The following is a 20,518-nucleotide window of genomic DNA, read 5'->3' on the forward strand; positions in this document are numbered from 1 at the left end:
GGGGGCGGCGCTGGGCATGCCGGGTAAGTGGACGCGGCCATCTTGTCTTCCTGTCAGGGGCTGAAGGAGAGAGCGCGGTCATGAAGCTGATCAGCGGCGCCCGGTTCCTCTCTGTAAGGACCTGTCTCCGGTGTTACCGTCCGGTCACTCCCGGTGGTTCGGGCTGCGGCTCGGGGCTGTTATGGCTGGGCTCGTTTATAATGGAGGGGTGGGGGACGCCGGTGGTAACTCAGGCCTTCACCTCGGTGTCTATGGATGGTATTGCCCGGGTGACCCCCGGTGACAGGCGGGCTGTGCGGCAGGTGCTGGGGTGTCAGTGCGGGAGCTGGCGGAGGGGAGCACCGCAGTGTGTGAGAGAACGGCGGGGGACACGGTGAAGGTGACCCCGGTGTCCTGGGTGACTGCTGCACTAGAGTGTACCCATGGCCTGCAGCTCCTTGGGGGGACTACAACTCCCAGCATGTTATACACACCACTTTGCTTCACCCTGAGCCCTGTCAGTGTACCTGATGCTGTTGTGGTTTCAAAAGAAAGTAAAAACCAGTAGATTGTAGCACTGAGCGGCATTAACCATACTGCAGGCTTCAGAGCTGTAATCTCTGCAGGCAGCGGGCTCTGGGGATTGCGCCTACAGTGTCCATGATTTTAGTTTTAGAATTATTAGTGGTTTTATGAAATGTAAAAAAAAAAAAAAAAAGTTTTAAAATGACCCGACTGGAAAAAGTGCCGTCGTGGTGGAGAGAGGACAGTGATATATTTACAATGGTATAAATGCATTAATGTGACCCCCAATTTTAGATTGGTGGTGGTCCCACTACTCGACCCTCCCCTTTCACTATCATAAGACTGGGGGGCCATATTCCCTGCAGGGCCCCCTGAAATGAATTGTCAGGTTGTTGTATGTTCACCCACTGCTCTGTTTATGTGGAGCACCCTGCGGGGTAGAGGGTTTTTAGTCGAGGGGGTCCCAGCAGTAGGTCCCCCACCGATCAGGCCTGTTTCACATTTGTATTTAAAGAAATCCGTCCGGCTGTTTCGGCCGGGAACAGTCTGCCGGATCTCTACATTCCAGCATCGCTGTCTGGCCCCATTTACTATAATGGGGACCGGTGGCCATTCGGCTGCAACCGCAACAAATGTGCCGAGAAGCAGCTGGACAAATGCTGCTGCGCGCATCGGTTTTCTTCTAACCGCTTCTCCGCGCGTTTGCTGGCTTGCGGCTGGATCTCTGCCGGTCCCCCGTTATAGTGAATGGGGCCGGCGGATGTCGGTTAGCATCCTCTGGAATAGGTCATCAGTATCTGATCAGTGGGAGACCCCTGCCGGTCACGTGGCTTAGGCGCAGCATAGCTTTATTGAAGTGAATGGGGCTGAGCTGCGATACCAAGCACAGCCACTGTTCGATCGACAGCGCTGTGCTTGGTTGAGCAGAGAGAAGTCAGCAGCGCTACAACAAGTGCCGCTGCCTTCTCAAACAGCAGATCGATGGGGGTCCTGGGCGTTGGACCCCCATCATCAGTTAAAAATGTCAGAAAACCTCTTTAAAGGGGTTAACTCACCTCAGACGTGGATGGTATATATCGCTAGAGAATGTCACCAATGTCAGATAGGTGACGATCCTACCTCTGGGACCTGCACCTATTTCCAGAATGGGACCCCCAAAGTGAACGGAGGGCAGCAGAGGATGCGTGGCCGTCCTCCTTTCATTTCTGTGGCTATTTCTGGCATTCTCATAGAGGCAGATAACGCCTTCCTCACACGTCAGAGATTTACAGAGGTTAAAGCCAGGACTGGGGCCTCCACGGAGATCAGGTATAAGGGAAAGATCTGCTCCTGTTCTGTGTTTAGAGCCGCACCTGGTTTTGGCTCAAAATCAGTAAAGGAAATCACTGACCGAACACTGAGGCCCCTTGTAGACGAGCGGGTCCAGATGCATTCAGTGATAAATGCGCAATTTTGCAAGCAAGTACATTAAGTTTTCTCTGTTTTTATTGCGCAGGTGCATTGCGTTTTGATGCGTTTTTCACGCGCGTAATTAAAAAAAATGAAGGTTTACAAACAACATCTCTTAGCAACCATCAGTGAAAATAGCATCGCATCCGCACTTACTTGCGGATGCGATGAGATTTTCACGCAGCCTTATTCATTTCTATGGGGCCTGTGTTGCCTGAAAATCGCTGAATATAGAACACGCTGCGATTTTTCACGCAACACACAAGTGATCCGTGAAAGCCAACGCTCGTGTACACAGACCCATTGAAATGAATGGGTCTGGATTCAGTGCAGGTGCAATGCGTTCGTGTCACGCATTGCACCCGCGCGGAATACTCGCTCGTGTGAAAGGGGCTTAACTGTGTGAATAAGGCCTAAGCTGTGGTTGCGCTTATGCAGTGCACTCTACATTGATTTCTATGGGACTTCTGGAAATAGGAGCTGGGACCCGCACCTATCTGAAATTGGTGGCATATCTTGGCAATATGCCACCAATGTCTGAGATGATAAAACCCCTTTAAGATGTTTAAACTTACTTGAATTTATTATGATTTAATGTGCAGTCTTCCACTGTAACTGGGGTATCCACTGGGCCCCAGTTACAGGAGGACATGGCTCCTTGTAGTTCCATTAGTCTCTGGCAGAGCTGTTCTGGGGCTGTGCCACTCTGCGGGGTGCCCAGCGATCATTTAGAGGCTGAAAGGTGATAGATTAAAAAAATGTTACCAGTAGTCACCAAAAATGGAGTCTTATTGCTTCTTGTATCCCGGCTGAATACAATATTGCTGCTGTCACCACAGTAGGAGCTCGGTGATGATATCTAGTAACCGTGTCCTTTGTCCTTTCTTATAGAGAAGGCTGTACTCTGCAACAGCAGCTGCAAAGCCAGAAGCTGCCGGAGGAGCACGTCTTCTGCCCGAGGAACTAGAGGTAAGCTTCAGTGATGACATGCCAGATTTTATGGCAGTCATAAAATCCATATTATATGTAGTCTTGCGCTGCTTTCTGCCTGTGTAGACAGGGGCTTTGAGTGGCAAGATATAGTTTATATTTATTTAGACATGAACTGTTAAGGCTAGTTTCACACCAGCCGCAGAGGAGTTCTGCCGCTAGTTCACTTGTGCCCTCGGACTGCCGCTCAGTCCCTATTGACTATAATGGGGGCGGAGTTCCGACGGCAAGAGGCAGCCGGACTAAAAGTACTGCATGTCAATAAGGATGGAGCGCCAGTCCAGGGGCACACGTGAACTAGCGGCAGGACGGATCCGACAGGCTGTTGACACGCCGGACTCCCCTGCCGCTAATGTGAAAGTACCCTAAGATGCCAACATTTACCACAACAATTCAATTCGCCTTGGTGTAAGATGGCAGTTGTGAGAAGTGTTGTCATGTGCACTAGAGCCATTGCACCTAAGCAGGCAGCTATCTGCCAGAAGTCGAGAGTAAAACCAGTGCGTCCTCAGGATCGGTGGGACCTCAACCAATCCGTGCATTGTAATATGTAATAGCGCAACTTGATTCCCTTATACTGTATTTAGTGGCCTAAAGGAACTGTCTTACTTCAGCAAATGGCATTTATCACGCAGAGAAAGTGAATACAAGGTAGGGATCGACCGATTATCGGATTTACCGATATTATCGGCCGATATTCAGGATTTTGAACACTATCGGTATCGGCATCTATTTTGCCGATATTCCGATAGTGTATGGGGAACACAGATCGCGCTGCTGACAGCGCTCTCCGTGTTCCCTCAGCAGCACAGGGGAGAAGGAAGCAGTGTCTCCTCCCCCTGTGCTGCTGCCGCTGCCGCCAATGAGAGGACAGGGGACAGGAGGAGGGGAGGAGCTATGGCCACTGCTCCACCAATGAAGATTAATCTATCATTCATTCATATACAGGAGGCGGGAGCTGCAGGATCACATAGCCGGCTCCCGGCCTCTATGAGCTGTAGCTGCGATCTGCGGTAGTTAACTCCTCAGGTGCCGCGGATCGCAGCTACTTGTCATAGAGGTCGGGAGCCGGCTATGTGATCCTGCAGCCAGCTCCCGCCTCCTGTATATGAATTAATTGGAGATTAAGCTTCATTGGTGGCGCAGTGCGCCCCCCAGTATTAGACATTGGTGGCGCAGTGCGCCCCCCCCCCCCAACCCCCCCAACATTAAGCATTGGTGGCGCAGTGCGCCTCCCCCCCAAGCCCCCCCAGTATTAAGCATTGGTGGCGCAGTGCGCCCCCCCTCCCCCCCAGTATTAACCAGTGGTGGCGCATAGGGCCCCCCCCCCCCACCCCAGTCGCAGTGCGCCCCCCCCACAGGATCCCCTCTCCCTTGCTCCTCCGATCGGAGCCCCAGCAGTGTAATGCTGGGGCTCCGATCGGTTACCATGGCAGCCAGGACGCTATTGAAGCCCTGGCTGCCATGATAAGCTCCATGCTGCTGTGTGCACAAAGCACACAGCAGCAGGGACAGTGTGAGCTCCTATTCACCCTGATAGATCTCTATCAGGGTGAATAGGACAAGGGTTCTAGTCCCTAAGGGGGCTAAAAGTTAGTTTAAAAAAAAAAGTTACAAAAAAAATAATAAAAACACCAAAATATTAAATATAAATGAAAAAGAAAGATTTACAAAAAAAAAAATACACATTAACAATAAACATAAATTTTCAGCAGATTTGTGGGAATTTTTAATTTTTTTTCAAAAATGAAAATTCCCAGAATATCGGTATAAATTATCGGCTATCGGCCTGAAAGTTCACAAATTATCGGTATCGGCCCTAAAAAATCTATATCGGTCGATCCCTAATACAAGGCACTTACTAATGTATTGTGATTGTCTATATTTGCCTCCTTTGTTGGCTTGATTCATTTTTCCATCACTATATACGCTGCTCGTTTTCATGGGTACAACCACCCTGCAATCCAGCAGCAGTGGTCGTGCTTGCACACTACAGGAAAAAGCGCCGGGCTCTCTGGTGGCCGGGACCGTGAAAATCAGGCTACCGGAGCTCACCGTGTCCATCATTGCCAGATACGACCATGTACCACCAGATCCCTATTGACTATAATGGGATGCAGCTGCTTTGCCGGCAAAAATGCTAGGTTTCGGCCGAGCAAATATTGCTGCATACCATACAGAGCTTTTGGTCTGGCCAAAATTTATGCTGGAACAACCCGTCGGATCAGGCTACCAGATTCACAGCGCTACTGTGAATGTAGCCATGTATACATAATGTTGTGCATGATAAACTTGTCCAAGTTAAATGAAACCTCTGGCAGCCCCTGTACATGTGATAGAATAACAAGAGGTTATACCCCTTTCTCCCCTACTACTTCCAGCGTTGCGCTCCAGTCCTCCCCACTGCTGTTTGTTTTCCTGGCTTCAGCAGTGACGTTCTGTGCTCGCAGGTCACCATGCAGCCAATCGCTCGGGCCTCAGTGACATCCCATATACTGCTGCAGCCAGAAAGGTAGAGAGGACCAGATAACTTGGATAAACCATGTAATGTTCTGCCTGTCAGTAAGTACGTTGTGTGTGTGCTTTACAGATCACAAAGTTGCCAAATGGGCTGGTGATTGCATCTCTAGAAAACTACTCCCCGGCTTCTAAAATTGGAGTGTTTGTAAAGGCTGGAAGCAGATACGAAAATGCTAACAACTTGGGTGTTAATCATGTGCTGCGCCTTGCCTCTAACCTGGTAAGTTTTGCATTCCAAGATGTGTTTTTAGCTTAAAGGGGTTGTCCAGGTTCAGAGCTGAACCTGGACAGCCCTCCATTTTCACCCAGGCAGCCACCCTTGCATGAGCATCGGAGCAGTTCATGCTCCGATGCTCTCCTTTGCCCTGCGCTAAATTGCACAGGGCAAAGGCATTTTTCTGAGTTCCGGTGACGTACCGGGCTCTCTATGGGGCTGACAGGAACCCCGGTGACGTCACCGGCACTGATGGGCGGGATTTGGCTCTGCCCTAGCCAGTAAAACGGCTAGGGCAGAGCTAAAGCCCGCCCCTCAGAGCCGGTGACGTCACCGAACACACTGCTGGGCGGAAGTTACCGCCCGGCAGTGTGTTATTGAAAACACAAGAGCCCGTGCCCTGCGCGATCTAGCGCAGGGCACTGGAGCGCATCGGAGCATGAGATGCTCCGATGCTAGGCTCAGGGGGGCTGCCGGGGTGAAAATAAGGGTATGTCCGGGTTCAGCTCTGAACCTGGACAACCCCTTTAAGTTGGTTGGAATTTTACATGGCCTTGTGGTTCAAGAACCTCACAATGTTTGTGACTGCTTCTATAGCGACATATCTAGTGTATTTAGTAACATTTGTGGAGGAGCATGGCAAATGAAATAAAATGTGTGCCAAGACCTATTAAAAAGCACCTAAAATGCCGAAAAGGGACACACTTTTCCTACATTGGACTAATGTATCCCCACACTAAAAATGCCACAAATGTAATTTAAGAACAATTCCCAACAAGGAATAAAGGCAACACCCACCAAATATATCAAATAAAATGCAAGTTTATTGAAAAATACAATTATGACATAACTATGAATAATCCTTAGGAAAACATCAGCTCATGGAAATCATAGGCTATGCTTCATAGCCATAAAATTGTTTTTGTAGGTAGTATAATGTATTTTGGCATAACCTAGTCCTTATGTTTGAGGCATTAGGTTCTTCTGTTCAGCCGTTTCTGAATTATCATGGCCGGTTTCATGGGTAGCAGAGGTTGAAAAACCATCTCTAGTACCAGGCACTAATCTGTAGAGTCTTAAGGGGGTATTTGGTATCAATGAAGAAAAAAAACTGTTACAAGGTAAAAATCCATATTTAGTAAGTAAATCTTTTCAGTAGTTTCCTACATAATCACAAACTATTTATTGGCCAAAAATCTGATACTTACCACTCCCTTTCAAGGGTTATGACCTGTAGTTCACCTTCAGCTCACTGGTCAAGCATGCTCAGTTTCAGCATATAAGCTGATCATAAAGTGTCCTCCTTCTGTGTCGTCGTCGTCTCCCCCCCCCCCCCCCCCCCCCCCTATATTACCATTGAGAAAACATTGGCAATAGGTGTTTACGTCCTCTACAGCGCCACCACAGGGGAAATGAATGATTACACTACACCAATTTACATCATTCCTCTGTTTGTGTAATGCCAGAGCGAGAGAGATTCAACAGAGAAGGATCCTGAGCAGAGGACCCCTCTAATAACTCTGCCTCCCTGTACTGTGGTTTAGAAAAGTCATGTTTAGAAACTAGCATTATATTAATGTATTCTTCAGGCAGTTGCAGTCTATCCACCCTGTTTAACCTTGAAGGGGTGAGAAATTGCAGGATGTACTGCAGCTGCCCATTTAATGCATTCCAACAAGCCATTCTTAACCTACCCTTGTCTTCTAGTTAAAAGGTTGTAAGTACTGTAAAAGCAAGAGCTATTGGTGTCCATTGGTGCTGTATTTCACACAGGAACAGTGTTGGGCTACTTTCACACCAGCGTTTGTTTTACGGTATTGAGTTCCGTCATAGGGGCTCAATACCGGAAGAAAAACGCTTCAGTTTTGTCCCCATTCATTGTAAATGGGTACAAAGCTGAATTGAAAGGAACAGAATCTAATGCTCCAAAATGCGTTGTGTTCCCAGACTGGAGAGCAAACCGCAACATGTTGTGGTTTGCTTTCCGTCCTGGGATGCGGAGCAAGACGGATCTGGCATGACCCCCAATGCAAGTCATTAGGGACTGTTCCGTTTTCTCTGCCACAACAGAAAACTGATCCGTCCTCGTTTGACTCAATGGAATCCATTTTTTTTTTTCCCTTTCAGACTACAAAGGGAGCCTCTTCTTTTAAAATAACCCGAGGTCTAGAAGCTGCTGGTGCAGGATTAAGGTTTGTGTCTATAACATGTAATCTTTTTTTTTTTTTTTTTTTTGTAGCATAGTTTAGAAAACATCAGGTTCAGTCCAGCATTTAAAGGGGGACTCCAAGCTAAACATGTATGCTGTAAAATCATTTGCCAACTGTTTGGGGCAAGTCACCTGCAACACTTTTTTTCTTGACCTTGTTACATTAGTTTTAAAGTGGGTTTTCCAGTACTGAGAGATTGATGGCCTAACCTCCAGATAGGTCATCAATATCAGATCGGTGGAGTGTTGACACCCGATCAACTGTTTCGGAAAGCCATCGGCGCTGGAAAATATACAGTGGATGGAGCCGGAAGCAGAACACTCTGTCCGCAGAGTTATTGGCCCTGCCGAGATACTGGCGCTGAGTCCCCATTCAAGTCAATAGGAGCCTCTGCTTTCAACTCAGTCCAATGCATAGTTTCCGATTAGCTGGTTGGTGGAGGTGCTGGGGCTCCGCTCCCCACAGATCTGTTATTGATGACCTGTCCTAAAGATGGCTCATCAGTAAAACCCTAGAAAACTCCTTTAACGCTATGACACAATGATAATGTTACCACATTATGTAAATGTATGGTTTGGATGTGCATTTAGATTTGCCATAGGAACAATAATTCGCAATAACGAATTTCTTATTGGCAAATATTTGTTCTGTTAAGAATAAGCCAAGCCGAATAATTGTACGTATTTGTTTGCAGTGTAACATCTACCAGGGAAAACATGGTCTACAGCGTGGAATGTCTGAGAGACTACGTGTAAGTAATTTTTCCATTTTCACCAGTATGAAGAACACCATGCCCTCCAGACTCTGGGTCAGTGCGGTGGGGGTATAGGGGAGAAGGATGCATAATAGCAAAATTTATTTTTTATACTTCCATACACTTTAAGAAACTCACACTTGAAAATAAATATCTGAAAGGAATGCAAGATAGTAAATTCATAAATTGTATTTCAGTGATACTGTGATGGAATATCTCATCAATGTCACTACGGCCCCGGAATTTAGAAGATGGGAAGTGTCTGGCCTTGATGGACGGATAAAGCTTGATAAAGCTCTGGCTCATCAAAATCCACAAGTTGGTGAGTAATGGGTAGGCCAGTAACCATCGTTAGGGCAAATGTTAGAAAAAGCGTTTTAGCTGCTGTCCTGTAAAAAGGCATCCAGTTGGCTCAAAGATGTATGAGAGGTAGATAAGTCTAAGGTGGTTCTTCCAGGCAGTACAAAGATAGAACTCCAAAAGCAACACACAAATCCCAAAAAGTCAGCCAAGAAACGGTTATCCTAAAAGGAAGGAAAGGCCTTCTTTTTTTTTTTTTTTTTTTTTTTTATAATACGCTCCTGGTTTTGGCTGAAACATAGCATTTAAAAAAAAAAGCAATTCAAGGCTGACCTAAGACCAGTTTCACATGACCACTATATGGGCACATTTCTGCACCTTTACGACATAAGTACCAGCCTTCTGATGACCCAAACTAACAGCATCTTAGATTCTTATGCATCCACATTATGCTTCAGCGAAATTGGCCTTAAAGGGGTATATTGATTATATAAGTTATGCCCTATCCACAGGATATGGGATAAATATTAGATCAGTGGGAGTCCTGCTGGGACTGCTGATCACGAGAACAGGTGCCCTGTGGAGCCCCTTAAAATGAACTGACCTACCAGAATGGTTGCTGTACTTGGCTGTCTGCCGAACTCCTGGCTGGCCACTCCAGTTATTTCAGGGGGGTATGGTGCCCCTGTTCTCATGAGAGCTGGGGTCCCAGCGGTAGGACTCCAAACCAATATAATGCTCATTCCCTATCCTGTGCATAGGGGCTAACTTTATATGACCAGAATACCCCTTTAAAGCGTTTTTGTAAATTACCTTCTCTTGGTATGCATACAGTCTAGTTCCTGTAGGGTATGTTCACACATGGCATATTTTTTGGTGGAAAGTTTTGAAACTGAGGATCATCTAAATGGGTTTTTTTCTGCAGTATGTACGTGAAGACCCTTTCAGATGAATAGGACAGTCGCAGAAATTACAGTTTCACATATGCCACATTTGAATACACCCTAAGGCAGTGATGGCTAACCTCCGACACTCCAGCTGTGGTGAAACTACGACTCCCACCATAATCCATTCATTTCTATGGAGTTCTGAAAACAGCTAAGCAAGTGTGCATATTTGGAGTTGTAATTTTACCACAGCTGGAGTGCCGGAGGTTAGCCATCACAGCCCTAAGGGCATTTCACAAACTGCAGACTTTTTGCAAAATACTCTGCGACTGAACATCATTTCCATCCATCTGAATTGGATTGTTCATGCAGGAAGCTCATGGATTTTTGCAGCCCTCATTCAGGTGAATGGGACTGTAGCAAAAATTTCTGCAAGAAATCTGCTGCATGTGAACTCGTCCTAACTCTCCCACTAAGGACACTTGGATGCACTTGTGTAGGGTAACTATGATTGTTTTTAATTTGCATTGGTTTTTTAGGTGTCTTGGAAAACCTACATGCTGCATCTTACCGAAATACACTTGCTAACTCCTTGTATTGTCCCAACTACAGAGTTGGAAAAGTATCACCTGATGAGGTAAATAATCAGTATAAAATATATATTTCTCGCTAGTATCATTATTTATGGATTGTAGACATCCAAGAACTTTAAATTCAAACTCTAGATATGAACCTTTAAAACTTTGTGGTTTTCTTGGATTTTTAATTAAAATCTGTCTTTTTGTAGCTTCATCAGTTTGTACAGAATCACTTTACAAGCGCAAGAATGGCACTGGTTGGATTAGGTGCGTATTATGGAGAAATTGCATTATGGCACATGGGAGATTTATCAAGCCTGGTGTAAAGGAAAACTGGCTTAGTTGTCCATATCGACTAATCGGATTCCTCCTTTCATTTTTCAGAGCTCCTTTGGAAAATGAAAGGTGGAATCTGATTGGTTGCGTTGGGCAACTAAGCCAGTTTTCCTGTACCCAAGGTTTAATAAATCTCCCCTCAGTCTTGGTGAGCCCTGCTTCCCCAGCCACTACACTTTTCAGTGATGGTATATGTGTTTCAGTGACTCTGAAATCTGTGATATTTGAACAGGTTTTTACATAAATATTTTGAATTTAATCATGGAAAAATATATACCGGATTTTTGCCATATAAGGCTACATCTGCACCTTGTATTCCGGTTTTAAGATCTGGCAGAGGATCTGAAAACCGAAGCAAAACACTCCTGTTGGAAGAATTTTGCCCCGGTTTTGAGATCCTCTAGTTGGGGGGGGGAATATATGGATTTTTTTTCATCAGACCTTAGCTCCGACCCCCAATGTTGATTGCACCTTAGATCAGACAAAAAATAAATAAAAATGCACTTATTCCTCCTGTTCCGGTTGCTGCCACCGCTCCTGAGATCCAGCACTCTTCCTGCCGCGCTGTGCCGTGACCCAGTGTTACACAATGTGAGGTCACAGAGCACGCCTACGTCGTCACGCTGTGCGCAGGTGACAGCACAGTGTGTGGTGCCGGCAGAAGATCAGGGAGCGGTGAGTACAGAGCCAGCACAGGGAGCACTGTATTCTGTAATGGAAGCGCTTCTTAGTATTCATCCCATTAGACGCACTGACAAAGTGTGTCTTTATAGGTGGAAAAATATTGTAATCCTGAGTGTAAGAAGACAAGTTTTGTAGAAACTCATTTGGTACAATATCCTGTTTCAGGCGTCAATCATTCTGTCCTTAAACAAGTTGGAGAGCACTTCCTTAACATCCGAAGTGGAGCGGGTTCTGGGTCGGTGAAGGCTCAGTATCGTGGAGGTATGTGTGTGCCCAATGATGATTCAAATCTATTTTTCAGCACTGTCGTCTTGTGCATTTCATGGAATATTCATGCTGAGTAATGGAATTTGCCGCGTTGCATCTGGTTGTTACCCATAGCCAGATCATTGTCTGGTGCCCTTTCAGCCACACAACACACTATGTTGCAATGGAAGCATTTGTTTACTGGGAGCTTGCATATTACACTGGACCAAGTACGTATGTTTTCAATACAAAAATAGAAAAAAATGTCTGAAGCAAAATTGGTCTGCTGTACTAACCATTCAAAGCAAGACCTTGCGGATGTGTGTACAGCCTCCTTGTATAAATGTGCCATGCTTCCTGCAGGTGCACTATGTACAGAACTGTTATCTCCGGGGAAAAATACCTCCATACAAACAGCATCTTATGGAGTTTTTTTTTAGTTTTTTCTCTTAAGTTTGTGCCAAATTCTTTATATCCAGTAGGAGGCAGAATTTATTACAGGCCATGTGCACGAGGCCTAAACCTGAAGCAGCGGGTGAAGAAAATTGATCTTAATATGATCTTTCCCACCAGGTGAGATCCGAGAGCAGACTGGAAACGATCTTGTCCATGCTGCTGTTGTTGTAGAAGGAGCATCGGTAGGAAGCCCTGAAGCAAATGCTTTTAGTGTCCTCCAGCACGTCCTGGGTGCAGGACCTTACATCAAGAGGGGAAGCAACACCACCAGCAAATTGTATCAAGCTGTGTCCAAGGCAACTAATCAGCCCTTTGACGTAAGTCTAAAACTAAAGTGGGGGGCAGAGAAAGTGCCTTGTTAATGGTGAAAACATCTCTGTTGTGATCACGAATGTTTTGCTTAGTTGATTCAGAGGAACCAGTGAATAGATTTTGTGGGAATTGCAGAAGACTGGGAAATGTTGCAGTCTTTTTGTTTTTGTTTTCTACTTATTTGAATGTAATTAATCTTATTTATGCTTTCAGGTATCTGCATTCAATGCCAACTATTCAGATTCTGGTCTTTTTGGAGTGTACGCTATCTCGCACGCAGCTACGACGACTGATGTAAGGAAGTAAAAACTTTAAGAGGTTCTGCCTAAAGTTTTACTACCATAAGGGGGTAATCAGATGCAGCACATTTACTGCAGGAATTTCTGTGACTGAAAATCCTGCAACTACAAGAAAATTTAGACTGGCACATTCTTATTCATAGTCATAGGTGCATATCCATTAAGAAAACCTAGTTGATAAAAAAAAAAAATAAAAAAAAAATGGCTGCACACACACATATGCAGTAAAGCTGAGAAATGGGGATCATTCTAAATTCAAGTGGTACTATACCTACTATAAATGGATCAATGGAAGCTCTTGGCGCACATTTTGATCCAACTTGTGTGTGGCCCATCGACCAAGCGTCAAGGTGGCTCCTGCAGACAGGTCCCTATCACTAATATACCGCCTCTCTTAGGCCCCTTTCACACGGGCGTTGTGGGAAAATGTGCGGGTGAGTTGCGGGAACACCCGCGATTTTTCCGCGCGAGTGCAAAACATTGTAATGCGTTTTGCACTCGCATGAGAAAAATTGCGCGTATTTGGTACCCAGTGGATCAGTGTTCTCTAGATTGTATTATTTTCCCTTATAACATGGTTATAAGGGAAAATAATAGCATTCTGAATACAGAATGCATAGTCAAATAGCGCTGGAGGGGTTTAAAAAAATAATTTAACTCGCCTTAGTCCACTTGCTCGAGTAGCCAGCATCTCCTTCTGTCTTCATCTTGGCTTTGTGTAGCAATAGGACCTGTGGTGACGTCACTCCGGTCATCACATGATCCATCACCATGGTAAGATCATGTGATGAATGTGACGTCACCAAAGGTCTTTGTTGCTACACAGAGCTAAGATCAAGACAGAAGGAGATGCCAGGATGCGTGAGCAAGTGGATTAAGGGGAGTTAAAAAAATAAATAAAATATTAACCCCTCCAGCGCTATTTTACTATGCATTCTGTATTCAGAATGCTATTTTCCCTTATAACCATGTTCTAAGGGAAAATAATGATTGGGTCTCCATCCCGATCGTCTCCTAGCAACCGTGCGTGAAAATCGCACCGCATCCGCACTTGCTTGCGGATGCTTGCGATTTTCACGCAACCACATTCACTTCTATGGGGCCTGCGTTGCATGAAAAACGCACAAAGAGGAGCATGCTGCGATTTTCACGCAACGCATAAGTGATGCGTGAAAATCACTGCTCATGTGAACAGCCCCATAGAAATTAATGGGTCCGGATTCAGTGCGGGTGCAATGCGTTCACTTCACGCATTGCACCCGCGTGGAATACTCGCTCGTGTGAAAGGGGCCTTAGACTTATCCAAGTCCACATTTTCAGGGCCGTGTAGGAACCAGCTACATTTGTACTTTGCTCAGAAGCCCCAGGCAGATGGGCATTTGCTCAGTCTAAAAGAGGCGCTACCCTCAATAAATACTACAAGAAAATTAAGACTAGCACATTCTTATTCATAGTCATAGGTGCATATCCATAAAGCAAACAAGTGATAAAAAAAATAATCCTGAAAATCCTGCAAGCATGTGGGTTTCTGCAAGCCTAATTCACGATGCAACAGTCAAATTTCTGCTACAAATCTTGCACAAAGCTTGCATTAACAGCGCAAGCCCTGTACTTAAAACTACAGTAGGGTCCATATGATGGCTTATGGTATTTCCAGTAACAAGCAAAGTCAATGACGATCGGGGCAATGGGGAGAAATGACATAAAATAAGTAAGCTCACATTGCTGAAGCAGAGTGGTGAAGCGGCAGAGATGCAGTGGCGGTTTTCAGATGAGCGAGCAAAGTATTTTATGGCATTCTCCCTACCTTATTGCCTTTTTATTTTTATTTATTTTTTCTCTCTCGTGTCATTGGGGGACACAGAAGACCTTAGGTATAGCTACAGCCACTAGGAGGTGACACTAAGCAGAAAACGTCTTGCAAAACCACTTTAGTATATACCTGTTGTAGATTTATACCTTTTTCTTTTTTAGGTGATTAATGCTGCAGTTAACCAAGTGAAGACTGTTGCACAAGGCAGTATCACAGAAGCTGATCTTACAAGAGCCAAGTGAGTAATTGGGAATCGGTTCTAAGATCTGAAATACGTTCATGTCAATTTCTGACAACATTGCTCCTCAAGGAAAGACTTGTAATCAGACATTTACATTAAACACTAATGTGTATTTATATGTGGCTGGGCTTTGAATGTCTGTGTAGCACGGACACCTTAGCATACATGCTTAACTGCTTTGTGTGTGTTTTTATGGTTCAATCAGTTCTGTGTGTTTTATGAAAGATATATAATTGGGTTTAATTAAAAATGTTGTACCGTTTGACATTTGCAGCATGCACTTAAGTAAGATGCAAGCTGCTCAGTTCTGTTCTGTGTTAAATCCATCAACTGGCTCCAGTCCCTCTTTCTCCTTTCCTATATGCTAATCTACGGTCTACTCTGATTTGAGTTGATTTAAAGGGATTGTCTGAATCTGATACTGGGGTTAGACTTGCTGTAAAAAAAAAAGAGGTGGTGAAGGGGGCGTTACGCCTGAACATCACGGTTCCCCGCCTTCTAACCCCACCAGACCGAAAGTGTGACATGCCCATCTATGTGAGATTTCTGTACATACCACTGCTGAGACCATTGATTGGCCAGCAGCAATGGAATGCATACAGACAGCTTGTCACACCAGGTGCATTGTGCAGGGGTCGCTGCATTGAGCCCCCTTCATCTCCAGTAACTTTGGAGGTCCCAGAAATTCGATCCACACCAGTCATAAAGGGATGGCATGCCTTAGTGAGAAAGCCATACATACATAATACATCTAGCTATCGTATATTATATGTTTTCCCATTCTTCTGCCTGCCCCAAAACATATGATAAAAAGATTTGACAAATACTGATGCAAAATACGCTTCTGTGAAAGCGGCCTAATGAAAACCTCTGTTTTTAAAAACAAATTAATACCTCACGTAGGTAAATGGTGTCTGGTCATTAAAGCTGAAAAGACCCCCATCAAAAAGTTGTTTGTCTGTCAAAACGGTGAGTAAACTAACTGATGTCATTTTAGGAACCAGCTGAAAACGCACTACCTGCTGTCTGTGGATAATTCCTCTGGGCTGCTGAATGAGATTGGCTCCCAGGCATTGGCATCCGGCTCTTACTCATCACCAGCTGCCATCCTCCAGAAAATAGATGCCGTAACCAGCGCTGATGTTGTAAATGTGAGTGTTCAAAATTGTCACCCTTTTAAAAGTGAGAAAAAAAGTGTTAAACTTAAAAGGACTCTTATACAGATTCAAATACTGCTCCGGCTGTGTTTACACCATATACGCAACAAGGTTTCTGACATGTAGTCTATTAACGGGCCAGACATATTATTCAAAGATATACTTTTGAATAGTATGTGTTTTTGTTTTGGCCGCATATGGGGATGAAACTGGGTGTATATTGAGCCCTAATGAAGCAGTGATGAAATCCGGGTCAGGCAAGCTGTGGGAACCTTGCAGATTTTATGGTTACGTGATGTGCCTTTTAATCTCCCCTTGTGAGTATAATATAGTGGTTTTATTTCCTGTATTGCGGTGCTTCACTATTTTGCTCCCCATTCTCCATTTTGTAATGGGAGGTGGGGAAAGGGTTCACATTGGAGCTTTTTCTGCAAGGAAATATCAAGCAGTGATTCATTACGAGAATAGAAACAGATGGTTCTCTAAGACGTTTTAACATCTAAAGGTGGATCGTATGGGTGGGCGATATGGCCTAAAATCTATATTGCGATATAATTTTAAGCATGTGCGATATATCGCAATATATTGTCTTCTATATTTGGGGGGGGGGGGGGCGTGTTTACATTTTATTTTTTTTTACTTTTTATTTAATAACCATTAGCCACAGATCTCCTCCCCCCCCCCCCCCAAACCGGTGCCATCCACAGATCTCCCCCTTCCCCTAAACGGTGCCATCCACAGATCTCCTCCCCCCCCCCCCAAACCGGTGCCATCCACAGATCTCCCCCTTCCCCTAAACGGTGCCATCCACAGATCTCCTCCTCCCCCCCCCCCCCCCCCCCTTCCCCTAAACGGTGCCATCCACAGATCTCCCCTCCCCTAAACGGTGCCATCCACAGATCTCCCCTCCCCTAAACGGTGCCATCCACAGATCTCCCCTCCCCTAAACGGTGCCATCCACAGAGCTCCCCTCCCCTAAATGGTGCCATCCACAGATCTCCCCTCCCCTAAACTGTGCCATCCACAGATCTCCCCTCTCCTAAACGGTGCTATCCACAGATCCCCCTCCCCTAAACGGTGCCATCCACAGATCCCCCGACGCTCACATGAATACATTTAAAAACTAATCAGTAACTTTATTCACTGCGCCACCAATGTTTAATACAGGGGGGAAGGCGCACCGCCACCAATGGTTTTTAATACTAACGTTTAATATACAACTAACGTGGCACCTGAGGGGTTAATTGCTGCGGATCGCAGCGCCCTGTCAGAGGCAGGGTGCCGACAATGTTTCTGCCGCCGGCTCTAGTTGTATATTAAACGTTAGTTATCATTGGTGGCGCAGTGGCCACAGCTCCTCCCCATCTGCGCTCTCATTGGCGGCAGCACAGGGGGAGGGAGAGACTGCTTCCTTCTTCCCTGTGCTGCTAAGAGCAGCGCGATCCATATTATCTGATACTGGGCAGTAGCACAGCCTAGTATCGATAAAGGACAGATCCCGGTATCGTATCCATACCAGGCTAAAAGTATTGATTAGAGGATCTTGCAGTGCTCACAGTGGGGGAACATTTTAAGGGTCCATTCACACGTCCGTTGTTTCTTTCCGGATCTGTTCCGTTTTTTGCGGAACAGATCCGGACCAGTTGCGTACCCATTAATTTTCAATGGGTCCTGAAAAAAATCAGACAGCACAATGTGGGCTGTCCGTTTCCGTTGTTCCGTTCCGCATGTCTGAAAAAATATAAAACTTGTCCTATTATTATCCGCAAAATCGGATCCTGGTACTATACAAAGTCAATGGATCCGCAAAAACGGATGACATACGGAAACATTTTCAGGAACAACGGATCCTCAAAAAACGGACCGAAATTCGGGATATAGAAAAATACTGACGTGTGAATGGACCCTAAGGATGATTCTTTTTTTAGACACCCTCCATATTCCAGCCTAATTATCTAATTTATTCTAGAAAGAAGTTCCCGACCAGTGGGGTGAGGGGGGGAGATTGGGAGCGATTCACCTGGCTGCAATAACCTTACGTGCTTTATTCAGTATTCTCTGGATGGCCAACTACACATGATCTAAGTCCAGAACCGTTAGCAGGCATATACACGGTTCCCCTGCCTCAAACTATCTTAACTGTGTGCATTCTCACACCATATAGGCATCGACCATGCTGCATCTGGGATAGCACGCGTCCTCCCGATTACCAATTCTGTGCATCAGTAACATGGTTTTATAAACTCTATGAAGAAAATATCATTGTGACATGCACCGCCCTTCCCCTAATGATAATCTGGGGACTAATTCCAAAATATCAGTCCACTGTTCATTAGTAACTTGCCCCTTATTGCTCTATTTATCCCTTCTCTGCAGGGACAATGCTATTAAAGGGAACCTGTCACCTCAAAAACGCATATAAAACCGCCAGCATTACCTTTTTATAGTAGCCCCCAGTCTTATTAATCATGTGTTCGCGGTAATCTGATGCTCCATACATGACAAAAAAACGATGTTTTAAGCGCTATGTTGCCTGGTCAGCCTGAAGTCAAGGGGCAGCGGCCTCCTTGCTTAGTCACGATAAGCATGCCCCCTAACCTCGTGTGTGTGTGTGTGTGTGTGATTGACATCCTGCAGTGCGGCCTGGGATCGCGTTGGTCTCGCGCATGCGCGGTGCGCTCCTAGTTACTGCGCCATCCCGTCTCCAGCTTCCGCAGTTAGGCGGGTTTCATCAGCACACTGCGCATGCGCGAGACTTGCCCTTCTCCGTAACATACTCCAGCAGTGAATGTGAAATAAAACTAATGTTTTGATATTTGGTGGAATCGAGGAACACTGCCTCCCACAGATCTTTAGGAAGTTTGTATGTCAATGTATTTCCCCAAGTTGGTGAAGTTTTATCAAGGAAGGATACAGAGGAGGTGAGGGGGGAAAAAAACATTTAGAGTCTAAGGAACAAATCAACACCTCTCATAAACAACTTGTGTGGCCTAATGGTTGAGCGCTCTTTTATCTGGCTTCTCCTCCCTGGCAAGATGAGAAGGATTCGGTTATTTTCTGTGTATATCATTCAGGCATGACGGGCCAGCCTGTCTTGTAGGAGTATGTTCCTGCAGATGTGTCACCGTGCACATAATTCACTGGTAGGCTAATGCAGCATGTGAATCCCATTAATTATGTGCTAGTTAATATTTTAAATATTTCGTTTTATTTCTTGTAATGGTGTGTTATTAAGTTTACAGATTGGTAATTGCTTCATTTTGATTTTTGTGTTATCTTTTTTATTTCCAGGTTGCAAAGAAGTTTGTTTCTGGAAAGAAATCTTTGGCAGCTTCCGGAAACTTGGAAAATACCCCTTTTGTTTCTGATCTGTAACGTCCGTCCAGGAAGTCACCTGTATAAAATCCAGACCACTTGCTAAGATTTGACTAGTGGACCCTTTAAGTTGACGTCTTTGATCAACACCATGTAACGTGAATTATTTATGACAGCAAGCCATACATGTAAATGCTCACGTGGAATCAACAAAGGCTTCAGATCATGATTTCTTGGGGGATGAGCTTGTGTGTCTGTGTGCTGGCAGCATAACATACAATAAAAGATTACTGTTTCTATCTTTGAATTATTATGTAAGTTTTGACATCACCTCTCAGGATCGGCTCTGATTGGCTGCAGGGGCGGGCGAGCAGTTCAATTTATTGCAGCTCTCCTCTCCTCCTTTTGTGTCCGGGAGAGAGGAGCGCTGCACGGATCTCCAGAGCCAGCACCACCTTCACTAAAAAGTATTTAGGGACAGGTTAGGCAGGGAAATTTTTTTTTTTTTTTTTTTTTTTTTTAGTTTGAGAGGGAAAAAAAAAAAATCGGGCATCTGGGGTGCACAGCTCTGTGAACCTAGACCCCCTCCCCTCAGGGATTCTGCAGCCTGCCCCTGCCCCCCCCTTTCCCCACCACATTTTTTTGGGGCGCAAGCATTTTTATTTTTTTCTGCGTACGCTGACTGTGGCCGGCACTCTTAGCGCCCGTCCACTGTTAGCGCATCGCATAACCCCACCGCTGATCAACTTCGGACGGTTGATCAGCGAGTTAGTTTTTTGTTTTTTTTTCTTTATTTATTTTTGTCTGTTAGGTTTAGGGTAAGTCCGCGAACACCCGTCCCCCCACACACGCGCGCACAAAATATTTCAGCGCACGCACACACTACCCTATGGCCCGCCAGATGTTCTTGGACAAGGAGGCATACGCCCAGCTTGCCTCCGAGTCAGAGAGCCCCAGTGAGCACAAGGATGACCCCACTTTCCTTTTGTCATCCGCATCATCTAGCGATGATGATGAGCCCCCAAGGCGGCGGAGCAAGGCGACCGACATGCTAGGAACCCTGTGGCTCACACTAGTACGAGCAGCTCTGGGGCTCGTACTAGTTTTCCCTTACGCCCATGACAGCACCCTTGAGAGAGACCGCCTCCATCCAGGACAGGAAACAGGAACTTTCGTGGAGAGCTCATAAGGAGGAGCATGGCCCCAAGACCACCAGTTCCTGTTTCCTGTCCTAGACAGAGGAAGGTTCGTGG

The 20,518-nt window shown here is 45.5% G+C and overlaps 1 protein-coding gene across 1 annotated transcript; it reads left to right on the forward strand.

The window, feature by feature from the left end:
• Positions 1-6: 6 nt before the first annotated feature.
• On the forward strand, positions 7-19,564 carry LOC122944856 (cytochrome b-c1 complex subunit 2, mitochondrial). Its single transcript, XM_044303544.1, has 14 exons — positions 7-113; positions 2,845-2,922; positions 5,534-5,683; positions 7,805-7,869; positions 8,582-8,638; positions 8,839-8,963; positions 10,368-10,465; positions 10,616-10,673; positions 11,592-11,687; positions 12,246-12,445; positions 12,654-12,734; positions 14,714-14,790; positions 15,791-15,944; positions 19,242-19,564. Exons 1-14 carry the CDS (start codon positions 81-83, stop codon positions 19,323-19,325), a joined length of 1,356 nt encoding a protein of 451 aa, XP_044159479.1. The 5' UTR covers positions 7-80; the 3' UTR covers positions 19,326-19,564.
• The last annotated feature ends 954 nt before the right edge of the window (positions 19,565-20,518 follow it).

This window comes from Bufo gargarizans, chromosome 8 (assembly GCF_014858855.1).
Source record: "Bufo gargarizans isolate SCDJY-AF-19 chromosome 8, ASM1485885v1, whole genome shotgun sequence".
NCBI classification, from domain to species: domain Eukaryota; kingdom Metazoa; phylum Chordata; class Amphibia; order Anura; family Bufonidae; genus Bufo; species Bufo gargarizans.

Bases quoted from the DNA above. Each gene is read 5' to 3' on its own strand.
- LOC122944856 (XM_044303544.1), top strand. From the start codon at position 81: ATGAAGCTGATCAGCGGCGCCCGGTTCCTCTCT. The intron at 2,923-5,533 runs GTAAGCTTCAGT...TGTGCTTTACAG, and splicing joins TTCTGCCCGAGGAACTAGAG to ATCACAAAGTTGCCAAATGG. The intron at 8,964-10,367 runs GTGAGTAATGGG...TTGGTTTTTTAG, and splicing joins TCATCAAAATCCACAAGTTG to GTGTCTTGGAAAACCTACAT.